General features: G+C 41.3%; 1 protein-coding gene across 2 annotated transcripts in view; it reads left to right on the top strand.

Annotated features, from left to right (window-relative positions):
- TMEM233 (transmembrane protein 233) overlaps positions 1-9,913 on the top strand; it is a 36,507-nt gene extending 26,594 nt beyond the window's left edge. The window contains exon 3 of one of the 2 annotated variants that reach the window (XM_008507393.2): positions 7,881-9,913. In XM_008507393.2, the coding sequence (XP_008505615.1) occupies positions 7,881-7,887 (7 nt within the window). In that variant the 3' untranslated portion in view covers positions 7,888-9,913. Of the gene's footprint in view, positions 1-7,730 lie in introns of both variants that reach the window. The other variant, XM_008507388.2, reaches the window with a different exon arrangement.
- The last annotated feature ends 16,054 nt before the right edge of the window (positions 9,914-25,967 follow it).

Here is a 25,967-nt window from a genome sequence, read left to right as displayed (position 1 = left end):
TAAAGGGCCAGACAGTAAATATTTTAGGCCTTGCAGGCCGTATGGTCTCTATCGCCATCTCGGTTGCAACTCCTTGACTCTGCCATTTTAGCACAAAGGCAGCCATATACAACATGTAAATGAATGGACGTGGCTGTGTTCAATAAAAGTTTATTTACAAAAACAGGAAGCTGGCCCGTGGGTGGTGGTTTTCCAGACTCTGATCTGCAACATGAGGTTACCTCAGGCTAAGGCAGGGGAGAGGAAAATCAGAGAATCCCATGTGCGTTTTCACTGCATCAGCCCTGGAGTGATGAATGTCACTTAGGCTCATAATTTATTGCCTAAAACCAGTCCACCTAACTATAAGAGAGTGGGAAATGTGAGAGAGTAGACAGGATATTTAGGATTATTACTCGCTCTGCCTTACCATCTGATCTGATAAATAATTTCCCATATGATTTTGCATCCATCTAGCCAAACCGTTCTCAGTTTAAGGCCAGGAAGGTCACCGTCAGTTTTGGTATTGCCAACAAGGTCTCATGTCATGAAGAGATGGATGAGGTTGATGTTTCTCTCTGGGTTTGGGCAAATTTATTCTGATTTCTCCAACCAGATGAAATGGGCTCCATCTTGCTAGAATCAATGACTCTTTCCATCAGAGGTTGACAGAGGGCAAGGTGGTGTGATGGACAACCAAGATCCTGTAATGACGAGCCCAGATCCATCTCTGTCTCACTGTGCAGCTTCTGGCAAGATAGATAAGAACTCTGAGAAATCCTTTAGCTCTCTGCCAAAGCAGCACAGTTACTCCTATACAATTTCCCTCGAGCCGAGAAGGTCAGCTTCTTTGGGTTGGTTTCAGGAAGGGCTCACCAGGTGGGTGAGGGAGGAAGGGGACACCCTTTAGCTTGCCAGATCAGCTGACCCAACCTTGGCAACCAAGAGGGTAGAGGATGTCACAGTAGGTCAACTTCCTATCAGACAAGCCAGATCCAGGAGCAATCAGGGGCAGTTGGATGGAGATGGAGATGTCAAAACAGAAAGAGTGACAAAGGAAAAAATAGATGGCTTTGGCCACAGAGAGGAGAAAAGGACGCTAAAACATCAAAGGAAACTCAAGGGTTCTTGCCTGCCAGATGGCAAGTTGATGATGTTAGCCTCTGAAGGAGAAGATGCTTGGAGAATAGATGTGAACACACCCAACTTTATTCTTTAGGAAGCCATAGTGTGTGTCTGTGTGTGTGTCTGTGAGAGAGAGAGAGAGCATGGGGCTCTGGAGTGGAGGGTTAATGGTGCAGGTTTGACACCTGACTTCCTGGGCTCAGGTTCCCCCTCTCCCACTTACTCACCGGGAGACCCTCAGCCAACTGCTTGACCTCCCTCAGCCTCAGTTTCTTCCTCTGTAAATTGGGGATTTTAGTAGTACCCATTTAATAAAGCTGTTGGGAAGGTTAATTAGATGATGCACAGGATGTTTACAGCTTGGTGTCTGTTCCTTAGTTGGTGCACAAAAAATGCAGATCACTTATTAATCCTATTATTACTATTGTTGTCAACATAGCTGGGAAAGGAGCTCAGAATTTAAGATGCCACGAAATTGAGTTTGGCTCATGAGTACAAAGCCTTGAACTCTAAGGACAGTGTTCCAGGGAAAGAGGCCAAGTCTTGGCCTAACTCCTGGGGACTTGTGAAAATACATACCGCCAGATCAGTGTTTGAGCTAAGTGGGTTATAATAATAGGAACTGACACTGACATAGAACTTACCATATGCCAAGTACTGTCTAAGCTCTTACATGGATTAATCCTCATTGAATCCTCACAGCAATCCCACAAAGTAGGTCTTATTATCCCCATTTCTCAGCTGAGGCTCAGAGAAGTGAAGTGACTTGCCTGACATCTCACAGCTAGTTAGGGGTAAAGGCAGGGTTTAAACCTGGGATAATCCGGCTCTGCAAACTCTGTTCTCAACCACAACACCGCACTGCCTCTAAGTCACTATGTCCCTTCTAGTATGCACAATAACAAAGGCGTGTAGATGGCACCCACCTCGTGGCTAACTCCAGAATTGATTTATGTGGATATATATATATATATATATATATATGGATTTATATGGATAAACGATTTATATGATTCATATGGATGAACCTACAAAAAAACATGTAATGAGTCAGAGCCAAAGTTAACAAAATCAAAGACTGCAGGAGTGAGGCAGGGAACATCCAGGAAGGAAGCAGCCTGGTTGCAGGATAATAGGGAGCGGTGGGGAGTGTGGTGAATTAGAGACACAGTTTAAAGGGAGCAACCGCTGCTCTGCTCCAGCTAATGGTTACCACTTAGAATGCAGACCCCATGGGGCCCATCTTTCAAAAGACATTAGAAACCTGGGTTTTTATGTAAAAGTCTTCTGATTCTTATATGTTGACAACCAACTCACATTATTTAAACACATAATGAGGGCCAAAAACAAAACAATACAAAAACCACATCTGCTGCATGGACAACGTCTACCTGCCCTCTCCAGCGGGCAAGCTGGCTTTCAAAGACTGATGCTAATTAGACACAGTGCAAGAGGTTTTACAAGGAACCCAGAAGTCTTCATATATGAGGACTTTCTCCATTCTTAATATAAATGTTTCTATCTGGAGATAAAGCACTGCTGTGTGCATGCTTATGATTTAGGTTTTGTTAGAACATAGTAATAAAAGATGCGAGAGAGTGTTGCCTCTCCATCACTTCTTCCTAAGAGGCAGTGTTTCACAGTGGTTAGAGCCTGGATTTCACCATCAGTTTTACCAAGATTCTAATCCTAGCTCTACCACCAGACCACCCTGGCAAGTTATTAAACTCTCTGTGCCTCTGTTTCTCTATCTATAAAGTGAGGCTAGAATTATTTCCCCATCTGTACGATCAGTTTCCTTTGAGATATCCTTCCCTCCACGTTATCAAAGAAAACAAAAATGTTTTCCAGAGTTAGAGGCCCATGGACAAACTCTAATTTAAAGGCTTTGTTGTGTGTGTGTGTGTGTGTGTGTAAGAAGAGAGCAAGAAACTAGCCCTTCGAAAATGAAATCAATTCTATTTTCCGTTAAGACCAATAACAAGGCCAATTTCTCAGTAATCCTTTGAAATAAAATTTCTCAGCCCAGCTCACTGAAAGAATTGAATGGGAATGTGGAGTTACTAAGGCAGAGATTCCCAAACTTTGGGCTGCATAAGAGTTACCTGGGGAGGTTTAAAAGAAGTTGACCTTAGGGCCCCACCTCAAAGGATTCCATCTCGCTAAGTCAGAAGGGAGGCCCAAGAATCTGCATTTTCCAGCTCCCGGCTCTCACCCTGGGGTTCAGAGGCAGGTGGTCAGCAGAACACTGTTTGGCAAACTTCCTCCCTCCCAAATCCAAAAGGAAGAACACACCATCAGTAACCAGCCCGTTAACAGAGTGGTCAGTTTTCATTGACATCAGCAAACTCATCATCCCAACATGTTACATCTAACTCATTGCCAAGGAGAGGGGTCAGGTCACCACCTAGATGTCCCCACAGGAGGTTCTTTCACAACAGTCTGGAAGGCAGCAAGGCCTTCCACGAGGGGCCTGGGGAAATCTGACCTTAGAAAAGACAAGCCTGGAGATGAGACCAAAAAATCTTGAATACGGGAGTTTTCTGAGTATTCAAAAAAAACTGTATGAAGTAAACTATTGCCTTTAAAAATTGCTAAATCCTATCTTTCAAAAAATTTTTCTTTATCCTCATCGAGAAAACTGTAACCAATCTCTTCTCTCCCAAATGACTAAGATCCAAGGTAGTTTACTTTCTTGGAACAGACTTAGGTCCTGATAGTCTTTACACAAAGATATGAAAAGGTCTCCTTCATCCTAATTTTACAGGATATCTGTGTAAGTCACGTGGTAGTTGGAGCAGAGAGAGAGTTTCATGACATCTAATCCATAAGAGCTGGGAATCATTGAACCAAAATATTCAACAGCTTTGGATAGAATGTTGCGCTGACAGAAGAGAAATGCTCTGGTCCATATGGAACCAAAAACTTGCAGTCTCTCAATGTCTGAAAATTCCCTGCCCTCAGGTTGCAAGGGAAGTGGAGAAATGAACCACCCAGAGGGGAAACATTTAATATCACCGCCATGTACTTATCGATCCTAATCAGTCAAGTCCCCAGCCTAAGTCAACTTTCTGCTGGTGCCTTGAGGAGTCAAGCCAGGTTAGGTTATTCTTGTCGTGTTTCAGAGCCACTTGTGACAGATTCAGTTGGGCTGATTCTAAAGGGCCCCCATCAAGACACCCTGAATGGCCCTGAAATATGCATTATTGCAGGCACTTCCAAGCACCTGCCAAAGACAGTTCTAAGTATTCTAAAGTTGTCGACCACTGTTCTTGGGGTTTGCATTTAATGGAGGATATTCTTAGCTGTGTAGACATATGCTGCAAAACAGACTTTTTTACATGCCTAAGACACCTGGAAGAGGCTTCAGTGATTGCTGCTTCCTCACTACTCCCTAGAAAGTTTGCACGCCTCCCAACTTTCCTCTTCCTTCTTTCCTCATGGGCAGGCTTGTGGCCACATATCTGAAACTTGGTAGAATTCAGTGGAACTTCCTTAAGAGCAAAACCAGTTGACCATGACAAAGCTTGGGCATGAGGGAGACAAGTGTTGTCTACCACAAATATGGCAAATGACATTCAGTGGAGCTTCATCATACTCGGGGGTGAAATCATAATGTCAGAGGATAAGGTGAGCTTTGAGTAGAATCAAAATGGATCTTGGAAGCATCCATAGGAGGGCGCCCTATTAGAGACTCACACACTGTATCTTGATCAGCCCAGTAGAGCCAGCGTTCCCTCCAGTGTTGGAAGAGATGAGATTCCTTGGGTTGAGCAACAGCTGAAGCAGTTGGCTGTTTAGAGCTCACGTCATATGTTCAAACACTGGAACCATGCTCCAAGCTCACACAGAAGCAATGAGTCGTATACCCGTCCACGCGCAAAAGCATTGAGCGAGGTGGTGGCCAGATTCTCCAGCTCCCTTTAAGCAGTTGCTTTTTTGTTTTTGAGGAACCCAAATGGTTGCTTTGCTGTAAGTTAGATACACACACAATGCAACCCCACTGAACTTACACCTCTGGGTGGTCTTATAGGCGTCTAAAGAGCCAGGCACACCCACCATGTATTAAAAGTACTTGTTTGTCATTCTTAGAAATAAGAGCCTTCACATTCCAAGGTTTCCATTAAGGAAGAACTTAACTTCTAACAAGGTTAAGGGTCCCACGACTGTCTCCCATTAGCGGGTTCAGAGTTAGCAGATATTAGCCCATTCCACACTGGTAAAGCTGCTGTCTTAGAGTGGAATGAATCCTTTCCTGGCCTCAAAATATCCTCCCATTGCATTAGGATTGGAAGAAAGCATAAATGCGAAGGTGAGCGAGAAGCAAAAATTTGGCCTTCTTGCAAGAATGTAAAAGCAGGTCCGTCTTCTGCCCTGTATTATTGGCCGGAGTAAGGCTTCCTGGGGATTGTTTTGCACAGATGTGTCTTCAGGGAATTTTTGTGATTTCATGGTGAACAATGGGGAACATTACCTATTTCCAGAAGATCAGAAGGGTCTTTCTTTGTTGGTTCAGATAAGCTGAGGTCAAGACAAGTCATACTTAAGTCATTATCAACAATGGAAAGATTTTTGCTTTGAAAAGGATACAAACTTGTGGACAGTGACAAAGAAATCAGAATAAACACGAAAAAGATGTTGCACCTCACCAGTAAGCAGGGCAACACAAATTAAAGCAACAAGGAAACACCATAGTTTTTTGTCTGCCAGATTGAAACAATGAAAAAGATGGATAATATCAAGATTGGCAAGAGTGTGAAGAATTGGATACAACACTGTTGGTAGAAGAGTAAACTGAGACAGTCTGCGAGGTCAATCTGGATGCATCTATTAAACTTTAAAATCCATTTGCCCTCCCACCCAGCAATTCTCCTTTTCAGGATCCACTCTAGATACAGGTGCAACAGTAATTCTCCTCCCTGGCTACACATGAGAATCACCTGGGCGCTTTAAAAACTATCAATGTGGGGCCGGCCTGGTGGCGCTGCAGTTAAGTGCACACATTCCGCTTCTTGGCAGCCCAGGGTTCGCCGGTTCGGATCCCAGGTGCGGACATGGCATTACTTGGCACACCATGCTGTGGTAGGCATCCCCCGTAGAAAGTAGAGGAAGATGGGCACAGATGCTAGCTCAGGGCCAGATTGGCAGGAGTTAGCTCAGGGCTAATCTTCCTCAAAAAAAAAATTAAAAATAAATTTAAAAAATTAAAATAAAACTGCCAATGCCCCGGGCCCACCCTGTACCAGTTAAATTAGAATCTCCACTAATAGCGTTGGCATTGGCAGGTTTAAGAGCCTTCCAGATGATTCTAATGGGCAGCCAGGGGTGAGAACCAAGGATGTATATGATGTCATTGCAGCTCTGTTTGAAATAGGAGAAACCCTGAAACCACCTAAATGTCTGTCAGTGGGAAGATGGTTAAATTCACAGTGGTTTACTCATAGGATGGAATGCTACTCTACTTTCCCCTTTAAACACAGAAATATCCCCCCTACTGTGGCTTTATGAGGCCCCACATGATGTGAGTCCCCTCATCTCCCAGCACTTTCCCCGTCACTCCTCCACCTCAGCGACACTGAATTCCTCTCTCTTCTTTGAGCAACACAAGTATGTTCCTGCTCCTGGGCCTTTGCACTTGCTGGCCCCTCGATCTAGAATTTTCTTCCTCCTGATAGCCACATGGCTTGCTCCCATCTCTCCTCAAGATGGTTGAGCAAATGTTACCTTAGCAGACAGGTTACCCCTGACCAGCTTCTCTAAAATACCACCACAACCCCACCCCGCTTCTCTCTGTCCCCTATCCAACTTTACTTTTCCTCCTAGTACTTACCACTCCAAGAAATTTTACAAATAATATAAAATTATATATAATATATAAATTACATATAAATATATAATAATATATTTATGTATTTATATACTTATGTATAATGATATATATTTATGTATAACATATTAATATATATAATCAAACATATGTTTTTTTATGGTTTGCTTCCTCCTACTGGAATGAAAACTCCAGGAGCATTTTCATTCTTGTCATCGCCCATAGTAATAGAGCACGACACTTAAGGATGCTTACTTGGAAGCTAGACTGTTCAAGTTTAAATCCAGGTTCTACCGCTAAGTAGCTGTGTGCCCTTGGGCATGTTTTTTTTAACCAATCTGTGCCTCAATTCTCTCATCTGTAAAATGGGGATACAACATGACCTACCTCAAAGGGCTGTGAAGATTAAATTGTGTAAGCACAGTGCCTGGCACAAGGTACTCACTATGTAGCTGTCAGGTATTGTCATTCTCACCAGCACTTAGAGCAGTGCCTGGCATGCAACATTTATTGAGTAAATAAATAAATATATATAGATATAGATATACACATATATATCATGATCCCATTTATGTAAACACACACATGAATTTCTAAGTGCGTATTTATGGATTTAAACATAGAGAAAAATGCCTGGAGGATGCATGCTAAATGCCAACAGTGTTACTAACCCTTGAGGAGAATGAGATTCAGAAATGCCCAGAAGGTATTTGCTACATCTGTATCATTTCGTTTTTTGCATGTGCCACATGTAAAATAAAGCATGTTTCCAAATAAAATATTTTTTTTTTCTCAAAAGGAAGCCAGTTCTTAGAGTCAAAAGCATGCAGATCTGCTGGTCTATGTCAATAGTCATTTGATCAGAGCAATTGCCACGGAAGAAGGACGCCCTCGGGCGAGAAGGCTCTGTCCAGCTGTCCCTCTCACTTTGTCTGTTTGTACCACGCAGTGCCTGAGCAGCCAGCAGTCAGCCGCGAGCATGGAGGATGGACCTCATCCCACCCCAAAGGAGTTTCTGAGGAATCGATCCTTGACTTCAGACTGTGAGATCTTTTCCTCCAGAACTCTCCAGAGGCAGGTCCCTGGCAAATGAACTAAAAAAAAGTCCAAAATTTAGGAAAACCGAGCAGCACAGCCAGATCAGCCAGAGTCATTGATTTTTTTTAAAAAAAAGAAAAAATCAAGTCTCATTGTTTCAGTTTAGCAAAAGCCATTGTGTCCATTCCTCTTCTCCAGAGATCAGCCTCAGGAAATCTCCTTACTTTTAATGGGGGGTGGGGGGCTCCAGATTTGGGGGGAGAGGGATGTTCCAGGAAGAGCAATGGATGCTGGTGTTTGCAATGTCGAGCACAAACATTTGCAGCATGTCTAAAGTTATCCAATGGAGTTGAGTGTGTGCATTTTTCCGTTTATTTTTACATGTTATAGTGGCCCTTCAATCTTCAGTGGCTTGTCCTACATCCGCCGCCCCACCCTCACCCCCACAGTTCACTCATCTCATCGTCAAAGACACAAACTCAAGGAATTGCTGGGCTTTTGTCTTGGTCTTGCTTTTCCTAATGGCTTCCCCCCCAGCCCCCGCCAGCTGCTTGCATCCCCTGTTGGTCAATTTGACCTCAACCTCACTTTTCACTCCAACAGACTCTGAGAATGTCCTCAGTGGTCAATTCCAGGTACCCGAGCATCTTCTCCATGCCACTTTTGGGAATACACTGTGTTTGTGGAATGTGCTTTCTTCAAACTCTCTCTTTTTGTATTTTAGCAAGTCTCAGGCAAGATTTTTGATTTTCCTGGATGCCACCTGGAAATGCTACCCAGTGTATTTCTTTTGTCAAATGTAAACCCTTTAGGTATGAATGTAATGATTTAATGACATCATTATTCTGCCTACCAGAACACGATAACCCCGTGTTTCACAGAATGCAAGGTGTATCACTGGTGGTACACAAGATAATTTTTAACTCGTTTATAGCCACAACACTAAGTGACACTGAAACACAAAGAATGTTTCCCCTTTTCTATTCTTTTTCAATCCTGATCACAGCCAGAGAAAGTCTCTGCTTAGTGCTCGTGCGCCCTTTATACCTTTCTGATACTTTTGGCTCTTTTCCCTTTTTACAAAGAAAGAGCAGGCCTCAGGTTCAAAGTCTTCTGTCTAGATAGAATTGAATAACATGGTTTTGTTTTCATTGTATTTATTTTATTAATTACCTTCCATTTATGGCTTTTTATTTAGGGAAGTGATATATCGTTTCTGTTCAAATAAATTTACTTAAGAAAAGTTAAGTGGACTCAGAGATAACTGTCAAGTGATGAACACCGCAGGTGAAATGTATATACGGCAAAAATAAGTTCAAGAACTAACATTAGAAAGTGAGCATGAACTTTCCTGAGCAAGAGAAAATCGTTCTAAGTGAACGATTGGAGGCTGAGGGTCAGAATACCTGAGTTCCAACGCCTTTTTCTGCCAACTAGCTATGCGAGCTGATTTTAGGCACTTTTCTTGGCCTCTCTGTGCCTCAAATTTCTTTGTCTGGAAAATTGAGATTAGAACGCCTGCCGACTTACCTCGGAGTGTTGTTACGAGAATTAATCACCACAATAGATGTGACTGCCACGGGAGGGAAATTCCGAATGCTATGCAAATTGTTCTTCCATCATTATGAATCTCAGGCATTTGTTAAAATCCTGGACCCTAGCCAAAAATAAACATTGATGGACACCAGATTCCACCCGTCATTTCACCCAAGATGCCCCTGGTGAGCCAGCACTTGTCCCAGGAGGACACTGAATCAGGGACATGAATTCTCAGCACACAGAGATCCCAGCACCATCTCAGTCCTGTGTATCGGATCCTGATTTCTGGTTCCGACATCCTGTTTCTTGTTTGTTTGTGTTTGGGTCCCTGATCTTTTACCCAAATGAATGAAAAGTGTTGCTGAGAGGCAGAATAAAATTGGCTTTAAGTAAGCCTGTTTACCACGTTGTGTAAATTGTGTTTTCTTGGGGTTCCCAACCTTCTAGAGACTCACATAACTAAAATGGGCTCATGGATACCAGCCTCAGGCTGTAGGAAAGACCACAGAGAGGCGGGTGGTGGGGCTAGAGAGGCATCATCTGAACTAACTTAGGCCCTGAAATGCCCTTCTAGGAGGCATTGACTAAAGTCACTAAGTGAGATCCCTGGGATCGAGAGGGGGTCTGATTTCTGTTGGGCCCTCACGGCCTCCTGAAAGTCTGAGATTGCCTCTGCTCCACTTCAAAAGTCACAGTTAGAAAAAGGATTGCCAAGTACATCAGCCAGGGGACTCCTTTAGCAGCCAGTGATAAAAACTGGCTAGGGCAAAAAGTAAAGTTTACAGGTTCATATAACCAAAAATTCCAGGGACAGCTTCAGGCATGGCTGGATCCTGGTGCTCAGCATTATGAGGAACTTTTCCCTCTCCATTGCTCAGCTTCAACTTCCTGCATTCCTTTTGGTTTTGTAGTGCAAGTTGGCTGCCAACATCTTCAGGCTTCTTCCTACCAGTTTAGCAATGCCTGTGGAAATAAAGTGTCTCTTCCCTAACAGCTGTGGGGAAAAAAAGGCTCAATTCAAAATAATGCACAAACCAACCCACCAGAATGGATACCAACCATCAACAAACTGGTGTGGCCATCCTTTAAACACATGGGCGTGTGGCACCCTCTTTGGTCACGCCTCGGTCACAATTCAGCCAGTGGAACTGAGGACAAGGTCAGTTCCACCCAAGCTTTATCAATTGAGGATGTGGGAAGGATGGTTTCCCAAAGGAGACCAAAGTACTTTTATCAGAAGAAAGAAAGAGACGCTGAGCAGAAAAAAACAAGCACTGTCTACATTAAGCGTGCTGCTTCTTACGATGCTGGCCACAAGCAGGACAAAAGTAATCTGCCGGCTTTTCAGACTGTTTCCCCATTCTGTTGCTGCTCTCATCCATTTCCTCAGTGCACCACTATTTACAGAGCACCTGTTCAACCGCGGAATCTGGGCTAGGCTGTGGAGATTCTAATATGATAAGGAGAGCCCCCTGGCTAGGAGGGCAGCAGGCACACACACAATCAGAGGGAACTGTGAGAGTGTGAGACAGAGGCATGAACAGTATTAGGCAGGCACTTTGCAGGAGGGAGCACTGGCTGCATCCGAGGGTGAGCCTCGGGGAGTGAATGTCCTGGCCCCACGGCTCTGTGCATTGCTAAGACTGACATGGCTACAGCTCTTGAAGTTGCCCTGTCTTCGCCCACGAGTTATGGGCAGAAGCAGATGCAGACGTAAAATTGCTGGTCTCAGCTCCTGGATCAGCAAATTCTCTTTGGCCTCCACCGGGACAGCTGCATTCAGCAAAACAGCGTTATGCCTGTATCTTGATATGTAACCCTAGATTCGGGCTTCTAAATATAACAGACAGCCTTGGGCCACCGATTGAAAAAAACAAAAAAATTCTAAGCATCCACATTCATTGGTTACTACCAATCCTTAAAAACGCCTCATGGATGTTGAATATTTGAGCCTGGGGAGTTGCCCTATAAAAACAGGTCTCTGAACCAAGAAACTTTGAATTCTGGTTTTTTTAAATACAAAGAAAGGCATAAAGACTACCCAAGCATCATCCATCCATTCCTGAAGAGGCTATAGAAAGAAGGAATTCACTTTCCTATAAAGATTAGTTTATTTATTATTTGTTCCAATAGAGATTTATTTATCAGAGGTCAGGAGAGGGAAGTATAAAGTTGCCTTTGTGCATTTTTTGTGTTAGGCATCTGAGTTTTGTCTTGTGTGCCTATTCCAAACCTCGGCTGAGCGGCCAGCTCAAATCCGCAATGGTCCAATCTCACCTTCCATCCCTTCTCCAGTTTTTGTGTAGACTTGCCCACTTCACACTCATACACTGGTTCATTGAGCTGCCCTGTCATTTAGTTTTCCCAAGCAGTCTGCTCCTGGCACTGCCTCTGAGCATCAGTTCCACCGTGTGACATGGAATCCCATGTATGGGGACTAGTTGTGCTTCAGAGTGAGTATGTTGATAGGAACTCATGAAAGGCCAAATCCTGCCTCTGTAGAGGTGACAAATGGCCTGATGACCAGCGTGAAAGAGGAGCTAAGGCAGATCCCAATACCTAGTAGGCAAGGTAAATAAATGTTTCTTGAGTCATTGCCAAAGCTCATCTAAACAATTACAGACAGTAGCCGTCTTATAGGTCTGGCCGTGTATTAGTTTCCGATTGATGCTGTGACAAATACTACAAGCTTAGTGAATTGAAAACAACCCATATTCATTATCTTACAGTTTTGGAGGTCAAAAGTCTGCAATGGGTCTCACTGGGCCGAAATCAAGATGCTGGCAGGGTCGCATTCCTGCCTGGAGGCTCTAGCAGAGAATGTGTTTGCTCGCCTTTTCCACCTTCTAAAGGCTGCCCACATTCCTTGGCTCCTGGCCTCCTTCCGCCTTCAAAGTCAGCACTTTGGACTCTTTCTCATATCACATCTCTCTGGTTCTGATTCCTTCACCTTTCTCTTCCCCATTTAAGGACCCTTGTGATGACATTGGGCCTACCCAGGTAGTCCAGGATAATCTCCTGATTTTAAGGGCGGCTGATTAGCAACCATAATTCCATCTGCTACCTTAATCCCCCGTTGCTGTGTAACCTAACCAATTCACAGTGTCCAGGGATTAACACGGGGATATCCTTGGGGGGTCATTATTGTGCCCACCACACCCTGCATTCATGTTCATCCTCCTACAGCACACAGCACCCTGGGTGACCTCAAAACCTAAACCAAACCACATGATTTCTCTGCTGGGACCCAACCCACACACCCAATGGCCTCCTATGCAATGGAAACCCAAACTTTGAACCACGGCCTTTAAAGCCCTACATGAGCAGACCCCTGGCTGCCACTCAGATCTCGTCTCCTGCCATGCCCCTCCCTCAGTATGCTGCAGCTACACACTGGCCTTCTCACTGTTCCCCAAACACACCAAGATCATTTCTGCCTCAGGGCCTTTGTGTGTGCTGTTTCCTCTGCCCGTAACACTGTTTCCCATATTTTCATATGGCTGACTCTTCTTCCCCTAGGTCTCAGCTTCTCAGTGAGGATTGACCCATCCCCTATCTAAGGTAGCCCCCCCCCCACCCCTAGTCTCTCACTATCGCATCAACCTGTTTTATTTCCTCCACACCTGGGAAAGGATGTAGCCCCCGGTAGATACTCTATAAATATTTCTTGAATGAGTGAAACATTCTTCTTCCCATGTGCCCTTCCCCTGGCTACTGTCCACTCCTTTGCCTCAGAGTAAATGCCTCTTCTTTAGGGAACTTTCTCCAACATGCCAACTCTTCAAGAACATTAGTGTCTCCCTTTTGCATGCTCACACAGCCCTGTAATTTTATTTTAAAGGTCTTATCTCAGTGGTAGTTAGATATAGTAATCAATTGTATAATGATCATTTAATATCTGTCTTTCCCAGCAGACTACCAGCCCCATGAGAGCAGGAACCCTGTTCATCTTTTCCATCTCTGCATTCCTGGTGCCTGGCATATAGAAAATGTTCAGTAATTATTTGTTGAATATAAGAATGGATAAATAAATAATGAGTAAGAGTGTAAAAGCAGGGAGAAATGGAAAAAGAGAATAGAACCTAAACCTGCTCCATCACCTTCTCTTACTTTTACATTGTTATCTAGCAGATTTAGACCTGATTTTTGAAGGAAGGTGTAATTAACCAAGGAATTGGTTCAAAGTCCTGTCCCAAAGCATTCTCACTTAATCCTGTATCACTTACCATGATGGTTTAGGAAAAGGAAGTGATGAAATCCCACGTACACCCAAAAGTTATTTCAAGAAGATATGGACCCAAAAGAACCCCTGTGTGTGTGGGTGGCCTTTCCCCAGGCCTCCTTTGAAGCTGGGCTGCCCCCTAATGGAAGCAAAGAAGAAAGGCATTTGAGGCACTTTTGCCTTTTATAACCCTTTTTGTTTGTTTAACGGGATCCAGAAACAAGTTGGAGGGAAATTGCACAACTTTGGCAAAGAAAAGTAGCACCAGTAAAGTTGCAGAGTACAAAGTCAACATAGAAAAATCAGCTGTGTTTCTATACACTAACAGCGAACTAGCAGAAAGAGAAATCGAGAATACAATCCTATTGGGGCCAGCCCGAGGACATAGTGGTTGGGTTCAGCGAGTTCAGCCGCCAAGGTTCACGGGTTCAGATCCCTGGTGCAGACCTACACAACTCGTCAGCCATGCTGTGGCAGCAACCCACATGTAAAATAGAGGAAGACTGGCACAGATATCAGCTCAGGGCTAATCTTCCTCAAGCAAAAACAAAGGGAGGATTGGCAATAGATGTTAGCTCAGGGTGAATCTTCCTCTGGGAAAAAAAAAGGAATACAATTCTATTTACAATTGCAGAAAAATTATAAAATACCTAGGAATACATTTAACCAAGAAGGTGAAAGACCTGTACACTGAAAACTATAAGACGTTGTTGAAAGAAATTGAAGAAGACATAAAGAAATAGAAAGATATTCCATGCTCAAGGATTGGAAGAGTAAACATAGTTAAAATGTCTGTACTACCTAAAGAAATCTACAGATTCAGTGCAATCCCAGTCAGAATCCCAATGACGTTCTTCACAGAAATAGAACTGAGAATCCTAAAATTTATATGGAGCAACAAAAGACTCTGAATAGCCAAAGCAATCCTGAGAAAAAAGAACAAAGGTGGAGGCATCACAATCCCTGACTTCAAAATATGCTACAAAGCTATAATACAAAACAGCATGGTACTGGCAGAAAAACAGACACACAGACCAATGGAACAGAATTGAAAGCCCAGAAATAAACCCACACATCTATGGACAGCTAATCTTCGATGAAGGAGCCAAGAACATAAAATGGAGAAAGGAAAGGCTCTTCAATAAATGGTGTTGGGAAAACCGGACAGCCACATGCAAAAGAATGAAAGTAGACCATTATCTTACACCATACACAAAAATTAACTCAAAATGCATTAAAGACTTGAATGTAAGACCTGAAACCATAAAACTTCTAGAAGAAAACATAGGCAGTACACTCTTTGACATCAGTCTTAGCAGTATCTTTTTGAATACCATGTCTACTCAGGCAAGGGAAACAAAAGAAAAAATAAACAAATGGGACTACATCAGACTAAAAAGCTTCTTCAGGACAAAGGAAAACATCAACAAAATGAAAAGGCAACCCATCAACTGGGAGAAAATATTTTCAAATCATATATCTGACAAAGGGTTAATTTCCAAAATATGTAAAGAACTCATACAACTCAACAACAAAAAACAAACAACCCGATCAAAAAATGGGCAGAGGATATGCACAGATATTTTTCCAAAGAAGATGTACAGATGGCCAACAGGCACATGAAAAGATATTCAACATCACTAATTATTAGGGAAATGCAAATAAAAACTAAAATGAGATATCACCTTAGACCCGTCAGAATGGCTATAATTAACAAGACAAGAAATAACAAATGTTGGAGAGGGTGTGGAGAAAAGGGAACCCTCATACACTGCTGGTGGGAATGCAAACTGTTGCAGCCACTATGGAAAACAGTATGGAGAGCTCTCAAAAAATTAAAAATAGAACTACCATATGACCCAGCTATCCCACTACTGGGTATTTATCCAAAGAACTTGAAATCAACAATTCAAAGAAACTTATGCATCCCTGTGTTCATTGCAATATTATTCACAATAGCCAAGACATGGAAGCAACACAAGTGCCCATCAGATAAAGAAGATGTGGTGTACATATATATATTTATATATATATATATATATATATACACATATATACATAGATATATATAGAGAGAGACATCTATACATATATATGTGCCTATATATACATTGCAATACTGACCAGCCATAAAATAGACAAAATTGTCCCATTTGCAACAACATGGATGGACCATGTTGAGGGTATTATGCTAAGTGAAATAAGTCAGAGAAAGACAAACACCGTATGACTTCACGCATATGTGGAAGATAAACAAACACATGGATGAGGATAACAGATTAGTGATTCCCAGGGGGAAGGGGGTAGGGGAGTGAAAGGGGTAAAGGGGCACATATGTGTGGTGACAGATAAAAACTAGACTATCGGTGGTGAACACGATGCAGTCTATACAGAAACTGATATATAATAATGTACACCTGAAATTTATACAGTGTTATTAGCCAATATGACCTCAATAAAATAATTTTTAAAAATGGATTAAAGACTTGAATGTAAGACTCGCAACCGTAAAACTCCTAGAAGAAAACAAAGGTAGTACGCGCTTTGACATCGGTCCTCAGGCAAGGGAAACAAAAGAAAAGATAAACAAATGAGACTACATCAAACTAAAAAGCTTCTGCACAGCCAAGGAAACCATCAACAAAAAGACAACATTCCAACTGGGAGAAGATCTTTACAAATCGTGTATCCAATAACCAGTTAATTTCCAAAATATATAAATAACTCATACAACTTAACAATAAAAAACAAACAACTCGATCAAAAACTGGGCCAGAGAATCTGAACAGATATTTTCTGAAGATTTACAGATGGCCAACAGGCACATGAAAAGATGTTCAACATCACTAATTATTAGGGAAATGCAAATCGAAACTACAATGAGATATCACCTCATGCCCGTCAGAATGGCTGAAAGAGAAAAGGGAACCCTCATACATTGCTGGTGGGAATGTAACTTGGTGCAGCCATCATGGAAGACAGTATGGAGATTCCTCAAGAAATTAAAAATAGAAAACCATATGATGCAGCTATTCCACTTCTGGGTATTTATCCAAAGAACACAAAAACACTAATTCAAAACACCCTTATGTTCACTGAAGCATTATTCACAATAGCCAAGACTTGGAAGCAACCTAACTGCCCAGAAACGGATGAATAGATAAAGAAGATGTGGTATACATACAACGGAATACTATTCAGTCATAAAAAAGATGAAATCTTGCCATCTGCGACAACATGAACGGACCTTGAGAGTATCAGGCTAAGCAAAATAAGTCAGACAGAGAAAGACAATGACCATAGCACTTCACTCATATTTGGAAGATAAACAAACAAACAAAAAACCACATAGATACAAAGAATAGACTGGTGGTTACGAGAGGGGTAGGGAGTGGGGAGAAGGCAAAAGGGGTAAAGGGGCACATTTGTACGGAGATGGATGGAAACTAGACTTTTGGTGGTGAACACAATGTAGTCTATACAGAAGTCAAAATATAGCGATGTACACCTTAAATTGATATAATGTTATAAACCAATGTGACCTCAATTTTTAAAAAGATCAATAAAATTAAAATTATGGGATTTATACATTTAAAACATAAATAATAAAGCAGAAATATCTCTCTACAAAAAAAAAAGCAGCAGCAGCCACAATTTCTGGAGTAACCACTTTTCAATAAAATAGAAAAGGAGCTGATGCTTTTTAAGATCTTATTGTGGCAGGCACTGTTCTAAGCATTTCTTGTCATGATCTTTGCAAGAACCAACTGAGAAAGCTACTATTTATTGCCCACTCTCAATGAACAAGGAAACTGAGGCATTGGAAGGTTAAGTAACTTGCCCAAGAGCCCATAACTAGAAGGTAGTAGACCTAGGATTTGAACGTGGGTAGGCTGGCTCCAGAGCCTCGGGTCCCAAACATCACAGTACTTGCCCGTAGTCACTCTTTCAAAGCACTAAAGTACAGTCTGCTGCTTTTGAGCCAGATTTTGGGCTGATTCCTGGGGTAATTTTCAGGCCAGCTCACTCTAGAACTTAGTTCTCCCCTTAAAATTCTCAAAAGCAGTGTGGATACACTTCTTCACATCTCTGTTCCTCAAAAACACCAAAGGTAGACAAGACAGCAAAATTCCCAGCGACGGAGGAAAACAAAGGCTAGCTCAGTAGGGCTTGTTCTTTAGTATCTATATTCTAATTCTAATATTCTAGTTCTAAACTTAGCTCTTTTGCCCCGAAGAAGTTTTTAAATCATTTTTCTAAGTGAGTAACTATAACAATAATGTCATGGCAAACATTATCTTGCCATCTGCCAAGTATTGTGCTAAGCCCCTAAAATATACTTTCACCCAATTTTTGTTAACCCTAGTTGTAAGCACTGCTGTGAATTGATGTTTGCCTCTGAGGAAATGAGGTGCAGAGGAGTTAAATAACTTGTTCAAGGTCACACAACTGAAAATTGTTAGGATTTGAGCCTGGGTGGTCTGATTCTAAAACCCATGTTCTTAATCGCTACACTCAGCTAACTCCCATAAATCATAAACTGACCCTCATAGTTTAGTTTATAACTAAGAAAAAATAATAAACTACTTTTTACACATAACAGAATGAAATGGCTTAATTGCCTGTTGCCCATTTTCCCTAATTAGTTGCAAGTTTGACGTAAATTTGTGTGAGCTGAACTTTGGGGCCAGATTTGTATTAATTACAACACATTTTCTGTTTGAAACCTTATCAGATATTTAAGAAGCTCTGAAGTCTCATCTCTATGTCTAAAATTTATTTTCTATGTACAATAATTGATATCCACGAGGGAAAAAGACAACTACCTTCCCACTGTTTAAGAATAGGCACTAATCTGTATGATTTAGAATGCTTTGGGTTGCAAGCAACAGAAAATCCGATTGACTTAAACAGTAAGAGAAGTTACTGGCTCTCATAACGAGAAACTTCAGACAGAGGACAAACTTCAAGGTTGTCCATTTGATCCAGTGGATCACAAAGTCAGCAGACTACGGCTCTGCTTCTCTTTGATTCTCTAAGTTCTGTTCTCCTTTGCATATACTCTTTGTTCTCAAACCGGCTTCTCTCATAGGAGGAGTGCCTTAAGCTGAAAACTTCCTCGTCAATGTCCTGAGAGAAGGAAGGCCTCTCTACCCCAAACCATCAGACAAAAGCCCCACTCTTCATCCTCACTGTAACACTTGGGTCATTAAACCATGCCTGAATCCAGGCTGGCATGTGCATAGGCCTGGGTTACATGCCCATCCCTGAAACAACTACTGTAGCAAGAGGAGTGGGATTGTCCAGTCAGGACCTGCCTCTGGAATAGTCAGTAAATATTAGCTTTTATTAACTTCATTATTATAAGAAATGAGATTTTTATTATACCCAGGTAAAGTATAAGTAGAATGACCAATAATGCAAATTTGGTCTACCTCATTCATAAATCAACATGTGCATAGAAAAACAATGAGATACCATTTTTACTTGTCAGACTGCCAAAAAAATTAAAAGTTTAAAAATGCTCAGTGTTGAAGAGCGTATGAGAAACAATCATCCCAAACATAGCTACTGCAACATTTTTGGAGACAAATTTGACAATTTCTAGCAAATTTTTAATGGTATGTACTCTTAGATCTAATTATACTTTTGTTGGGAATTATTCCCACAATTTTACTCACAAAACTACACTAGGGTGTGTGAATTGGTAGGTCATATGGGTATACAAGGGCAGTGTTATTGGTGAAAGTCCAAAACGAAAAACAAAAATGTCCATCAATAAAGATTGATTAGGCTTCTGGCTTCCAGTAATGGTCGAGTAACTTATATTGGACTAACTCTCCTGTGAATAACAGCTACATACTCAAAAATGGAAACCTCTTGAGAACAACCAGTAGCAGGCAAAAACTGGAGGGGTTGGAATTCTTGAATGAAGATAGAATCCTTGAATCCATATTTACCTGGATTTTCCTTTGAAGAGTCTCCAAGTCTGCATAGCACACAGAGAATAAAGTTTAGGAAGAAAGCAATAGTCTTATTGTGCTGAGGAATCACAGGTTGGGGTTTGGCATTCCCAGGGTGGCTGGAAATTGACGGGAGAAATCCCAAAAAAGATAGAGGCTTTGAGAAGGGGCCCAAAAATCTGAATACAAACTCTCTTCAAATCTTTGGCTGACTCCTGAACTGAATATATGGAGGCCAGCAGGAAAAAAAAAAAAAAATCTGGAAGGCTAAAAGAGCTGAGCAGAGATTTCAGCAACTGATCAATACTGGGGAAGCAAAGTTTGGAGTTCAAGCTCCACCAAATTGGAGGAGCTTGGTAACCCCTCAGTCTTCCTGTTGAAACCCCAGAGGAGTCACACATTAGTAGTAAAGAGCACATCCAAGGCCTAACATCTAGAGGGTGCAAAACCAAAATAGACCCACCCAAAAGAAGCCTAAAACCATGTCTCCATAGGATAAAGATGAGTCACCAGTAATTTAACGGCCAGGTAAAATAAAATCCAATACTTTTCTGAGGAAGATAACAGAATCCAAGGTCTCTGCAATATATCATCTACAATATTCAGTATAAAATTTAAAAATTATTAAACATGAAGAAGCAGGAAAGTGTTATCATCAAGAGAAAAAAACAGTTAATAGAAACAGCCTCAAAGATTATGCAGATGTTGAAATAAGTAGGTAGCTACTTTAAAATAGCCATTCAAGAATCTAGAGGAAAATAGTAACATAATGAGTGAAGAGATGGAGAATTTCAGGAGAGATTTGGAAACTAAGAAAAACTAGAAATTCTAGAACTAAAACACATTCTAAAATAAATTCTCTGTGTGGACATATTGGACAATGCAGAAGAAAGGATAAGTGAACTTGAAGACAGGTCATTAAAATCATTCAAACTGAAGCAGAGCAAGAAAAACTATTTAAAAACAAAATAGAGCTTTAGATACTTGTAGGAGAGTATCAAGTATCGTACCATATATGTAACTGGATTCTCAAAATCGGAGACAGAGAATGGAGCATTAAAGAAAAATTTTAAGAAATATTGATTTAAATTTTTCCAAATTTTATTTAAAATATCAGCCCACACATTTGAGAAACTCAAAAAGTCCTAATCAGGGCAAATTCAAAGGAAAACACACGTAGGCAAACTACTGGAAACCAAAGAAAAAGAAAAAAGATTCTAAAAACAGCCAGAGGAAAAAAAGATGCATTACATATACACAAACAATGGTAAAAATAATTGACTTCTCATCAGGAGCAATGGAATACGGAGTACAGTGGAATGACAACTTTAAAGTGATGAAAGATAGAAAAACAACTGTCAAGCTACAGGGAAAATATCCTTCAAAAATGAAAGTGAAATGAAAACATTTTCAGCTAAACCAAAGCTTAGAGAGTTGGTAGGCAGCAGATCTGCAGTACAAGAAATGCTAAAGGAAGTCCTTTGGGATGAAGAGGACTAAAATCAGATGGAAATTATATCTACAGGAAAAAAAAAAACAAAAAGTACTGGCAATGTTAAATATGTGGATAAATATAAGAGACCATAATCCTAAGGAAAACCTCCACCGGACTTTTTGCAGAAACTGATAAGCTGAGTCTAAAACTTATGTTTAAAGGGAAAAGACCTGGAGTCGCTGAAACAATTTTGAAAACGAAGAGCAAGTTGGAGAACTCACATTGCCTGATTTCAAGACTTACGCTAAAGCTATAGTTACCAAGAAATGTGACATTGGTGATAAGAGAGGCACACAGATGAATGGAACATAATAAAGTCCAAATATAGACCTCCACAAATATGGCCAGTTAATTTTTGACAGAGGTCAAAAGCAATTCAACGGGGAAAGAATAGTGTTATCAGTAGATGGTGCTAGAACAATTGGACATCCCATGCCAAAAAATGAACCTTAACCCATACCTCACATCATACATATAAATTGACTCAAAATGGATCATAGATTTCAATGTAAAACCTAAAATGATAAAATTTCTGAAGAAAATGGAGGAGGATGTGGAGAAACTGGAACCATTGTACACTGCTGGTGGGGATATAAACTGGTGCGGCCATAATAAAAATAGTACGGCAATTCCTCAAAAGATTAAAAATAGAACTACAATATGATCCAGCAATGCCACTTCTGGGTATATGCCAAAAAGAGTTGAAAGCAGGGACTCAAAGAGATATTTGTACACCCGTGTTCATAACAGCATTATTTACAACAGCCAAAAGGTGGAAGCAACACAAGCGCCCATCAGCAGATGAAAGGATAAACAAAATGTAGTATATACGCATAGTGGAATATTCTCCAGCCTTAGAAAGGAAGGAAATTCTGACACATGCTACAACATGGATGAACCTTGAAGGTATTATGTTTAAGTGAAATGAGCCAGTCACAAAAAGACAAATACCATGATTGCACTCATATGAGGTACTTAGAGGAGTCAAATTCATAGAGACAGAAAGTAGAATGGTGGTTGCCAGGGGCTTCAGGGAAGAGGAAATTGGGAGTTATTGTTTACTAGGTATAGAGTTCCAGTTTTGCAAGATGAAAAGAGTTCTGGAGACGGGTGGTGGTGATGCCTGCACAACAACATGAATGTATTTGATGCCATTGAACTGTACTTAAAAATGGTTAAGGGGCTGGCCCCATGGCCGAGTGGTTAAGTTCGCGCACTCTGCTTTGGCGGCCCAGGATTGCGCCGGTTTGGATCCTGGGTGTGGACATGGCACCGCTCATCAGGCCATGCTGAGGTGGCGTCCCACATAGCACAGCCAGAAGGACCTACAACTAGAATATACAACTATGTACTGGGGGGCTTTAGGGAGGAGAAGAAAATAAAAAGAAGATTGGCAGCGAACGTTAGCTCAGGTGCCAATCTTTTTAAAAAAATGGTTAAAATGATAAATTTTATGTTACATATGTATATTAATCATGTTTTTTATTTCCATGTTTTATGATGCTTTGACATCTTGGGCCTCAGTGACCAAGGAGAGACTGCCGCTCTCAAGGTTAACTAATTCCTAGCGATAGTAAACGACTTGCCTGGAATATGCAAACCAGCCAGTCTAGAGCCCGTGCTCTGAACCGCCTCCTCTCTCTGGCTTTTACACTCCAGGAGGCAAGATTCCTCTGCCCTACTCATCCCAGGAGCAGGTACCGGACAACTAGAGACCACCCTTATCGCCCAGGGCCACCAAAATTATTCGAACCATCCAATCCTAACCCTTCTCAGTGGTTTACCTTGCCTTGCCCATTCCTTCTCTCAGAAACCACAATTAGGGCTTTTCACACGTGGTTTTTCCTCGCTCTCTCCACCTGCGACCAACCTCAGGGTTCTCTCTTGTGGCCCAGGTGGCATAGCGTACCCCCCCTCCTCTTGGGAGCTGAGAGTAATAAACTGTCTTTTCAATGGCAATTGCCATATAATCAGTTGCCTTACCATACATGAATAAAACCAAAATCCTGGGTACGTTTTACAAAGTATTTTTTAGCGCAATTTAAAAAAAGATAATTTTTTAAAGAGTATTGAGAAAATAGAGATCGGTGAAGTCAATTATGGTACATCCATGCTACAGTAGTTTGGCATAAACATTAAGAGATTAGACTTAGGAGTCAAGTTTCCTGCATCTAAATCCTGGCTCCACCACTTACGGGCTTTGTGATGCTGGACAAGTTACTTCCGCGCTTGTGCCTTAGTTTTCTCATACGTAAAGTGCAGATAAAAATAGAATGCACCTCTTAGGGCTTTGGGAGGATTAAATGGGTTAAAACCAGGAAAGAGCTTAGGACATTGCCAGGTAGCCAGTGAGCGCTCTATAAATAGTAACCATTATTGCGACGGAATCTGCAGCCATTTAAAAAATGAGGGCAATCTGTATGTGCTGACGTGGAAAGATACACTAAGGCGGGGAAAAGTCCCAATTGTGTCACTTTTTTAAAGGACAGAGAGATAAACAAATGCTTTTTCTGGAAAAATTATGCAATTATCACAAAATATGTCCTCAAAAAGTATACAAGAAACTCTCAGCAGGTTATTTTGGGGGAAAGGAAATAGGGATCTAGGAGAAGGTGTGAGGAGGACTTGTTTTTTGTTCAATACATACTTCCTATACCTGAGGTTTTTACCGTGTTTTTTCATACTTAAAAATACAGACATTTAATTTTTTGGAAGACCGTGTGAATATTTCTCATTGCTCTTTATTGCCACCTAGGGGACACAGGGGGGCATTGCCTGCCACGATCACTCATTGGAGTTAACCTTATTCACTATTTAATAATTGATCCCACTTTCTTGATTGTTTCTTACATCAAGCAATTCATAGCCTCCAACTTTCAGACATTAATGAGTTTGGTAACAACAATAAACATAGATTTGTAGTTATAAAAGTCAATAGATGTTAAAAAACAAAACAAAAACAAAAAAACACCTAATTTGATCTCCTTGGCTAAATGACCATTCCAGTTTACATTTATAATCTTGATCAGCCTGACTCATTGGCCTGACCCAAATGATCTTACCCCTTACCCAATGATCTGTCCATGATGCCTAAATGTCTACATCAGCCTGGTTGCCTGCATTTGAATACTGGTTTGACGACTTCCAAGCTGTGTGACCTTGAGCAAGTCACTTCACCTCTCTGAGCTTCAGTTTCTTAATCTGTAAAATACAAGTGATAATAATAATAGATCCCTCAAAGGACTCTTGGAGGAATTATGAGTTGATACACAATGTCAGGTGCATTGATAAACAATTTTCACAGTTAATACCTACAGTCTTCAAATCTCGTGTCACTTTCTCCAGGAAGCCTTCCCTGACTTCCTGACTAGGTCGCATCCCTCTCACTAGGTCACATTTTCCCTTTCTAGCATTTGTCACAGATGACTGTTGGATGATTGTTTGATTAATGTCTCTCCTCCCTACTAGATCTGAGTCTGGTTTTGCCCATCATTCGATCCCCAGCGTCTACCGTAGTGCCTGGCAGCTAGTAGTTGTGCCATACATAATTATTGATAAAGAAATGAATTAATGAAGTTAGAAAACTGAAGGCCTCTAAAAAATTAAATATTATCTGGAACAGGTGTCATGAACTGGTTAGGTCCTGATGGGCTGGGTGACCTGTGTCATGAGACCCAGCTCAGGAGGCCTGGGGTGGGGGGATCATCCTGCAAGACAGTGTGTATAAAATCAATTGGAAAAAGGACAAACCGTACATCTCTACCATTTGTCCTAGGCCCAGCCCTGTATTTTTTCAATCGAGGTGAAATTCACATAACATAAAATTAACCATTTTACAATGTACAATTCAGTGGCATTTAGTACCTTCACAGTGTCCTGCAACCGCCATCTATATTAAGCTCTAGAACATTCATCACCCCGAAAGAAAATCTTGTAGCCATTAAGCAGACTTTCCCCATTCCCGCTTCCCTCCAGCGCCTGGCAGCCACCAATCTGCTTTCTATTTCTATGGATTTACCTATTCTGAATATTTCACATTAGTGGAATCATACAACATGTGGCCTTTTGTGGCTGCCTTCTTTCACTTCACATAATATTTTTGAGGTTCATCCACACTGTGGCATGTATCAGTACTTCATTCCTTTTTATGGCTGAATAATGTCGCATTGTGTGGATATTCCACGGTTTGTTTATCCATTCATCCATTGATGGAAATTTGTGTTATTTCTACATTTTGGCTACTGTGAATGGTGCTGTTGCGGTCCAATCTTGTTTTCTTAAGCCTCCATGGTATGTCAGATCATAAAGAAGAAATATCACAGTGCCCTGGTCCGGAAACCAGGACACAGGGTCCTAAAGATGATTGACAGCCACTGACTACTCCTATAATTCTGCAGAGGATTTCACCTCCTCAGCTGTAACCTAAGAGGTTGAACTAAGATTTTTGTGTAAGTGATTTACTTGGAAGGTGATTCTGATATTTATTTGGGAGATGATCACCAAGAAGTCATAAAGGAAAGAGAGTCAATGAATTCAGTGTACATTTATGATCAAGTGGCTACTGTGGGCAACTAGCGATCACTTCCATCACATGAATCAGACAATATTATTCCTATACATAAACCCTCCCATGAATTTGCATTGACTTGGAATAAAATCCAAAATGTTCACTGTGACAGCAAGTCCCCAAAGGATCAAGTCTTTCCTCTTTCTTCCTAAACACTTCAGCCACCATACAAATCATCTCTGTGTTTCTCCAGCCCATGAAGCTCATACTCA

Source organism: Equus przewalskii, chromosome 7 (assembly GCF_037783145.1).
Source record: "Equus przewalskii isolate Varuska chromosome 7, EquPr2, whole genome shotgun sequence".
Classification (NCBI taxonomy): Eukaryota; Metazoa; Chordata; class Mammalia; order Perissodactyla; family Equidae; genus Equus; species Equus przewalskii.
Note: the sequence above shows the minus strand (reverse complement) of the source record. Positions and strands in the feature narration are given on the sequence as shown.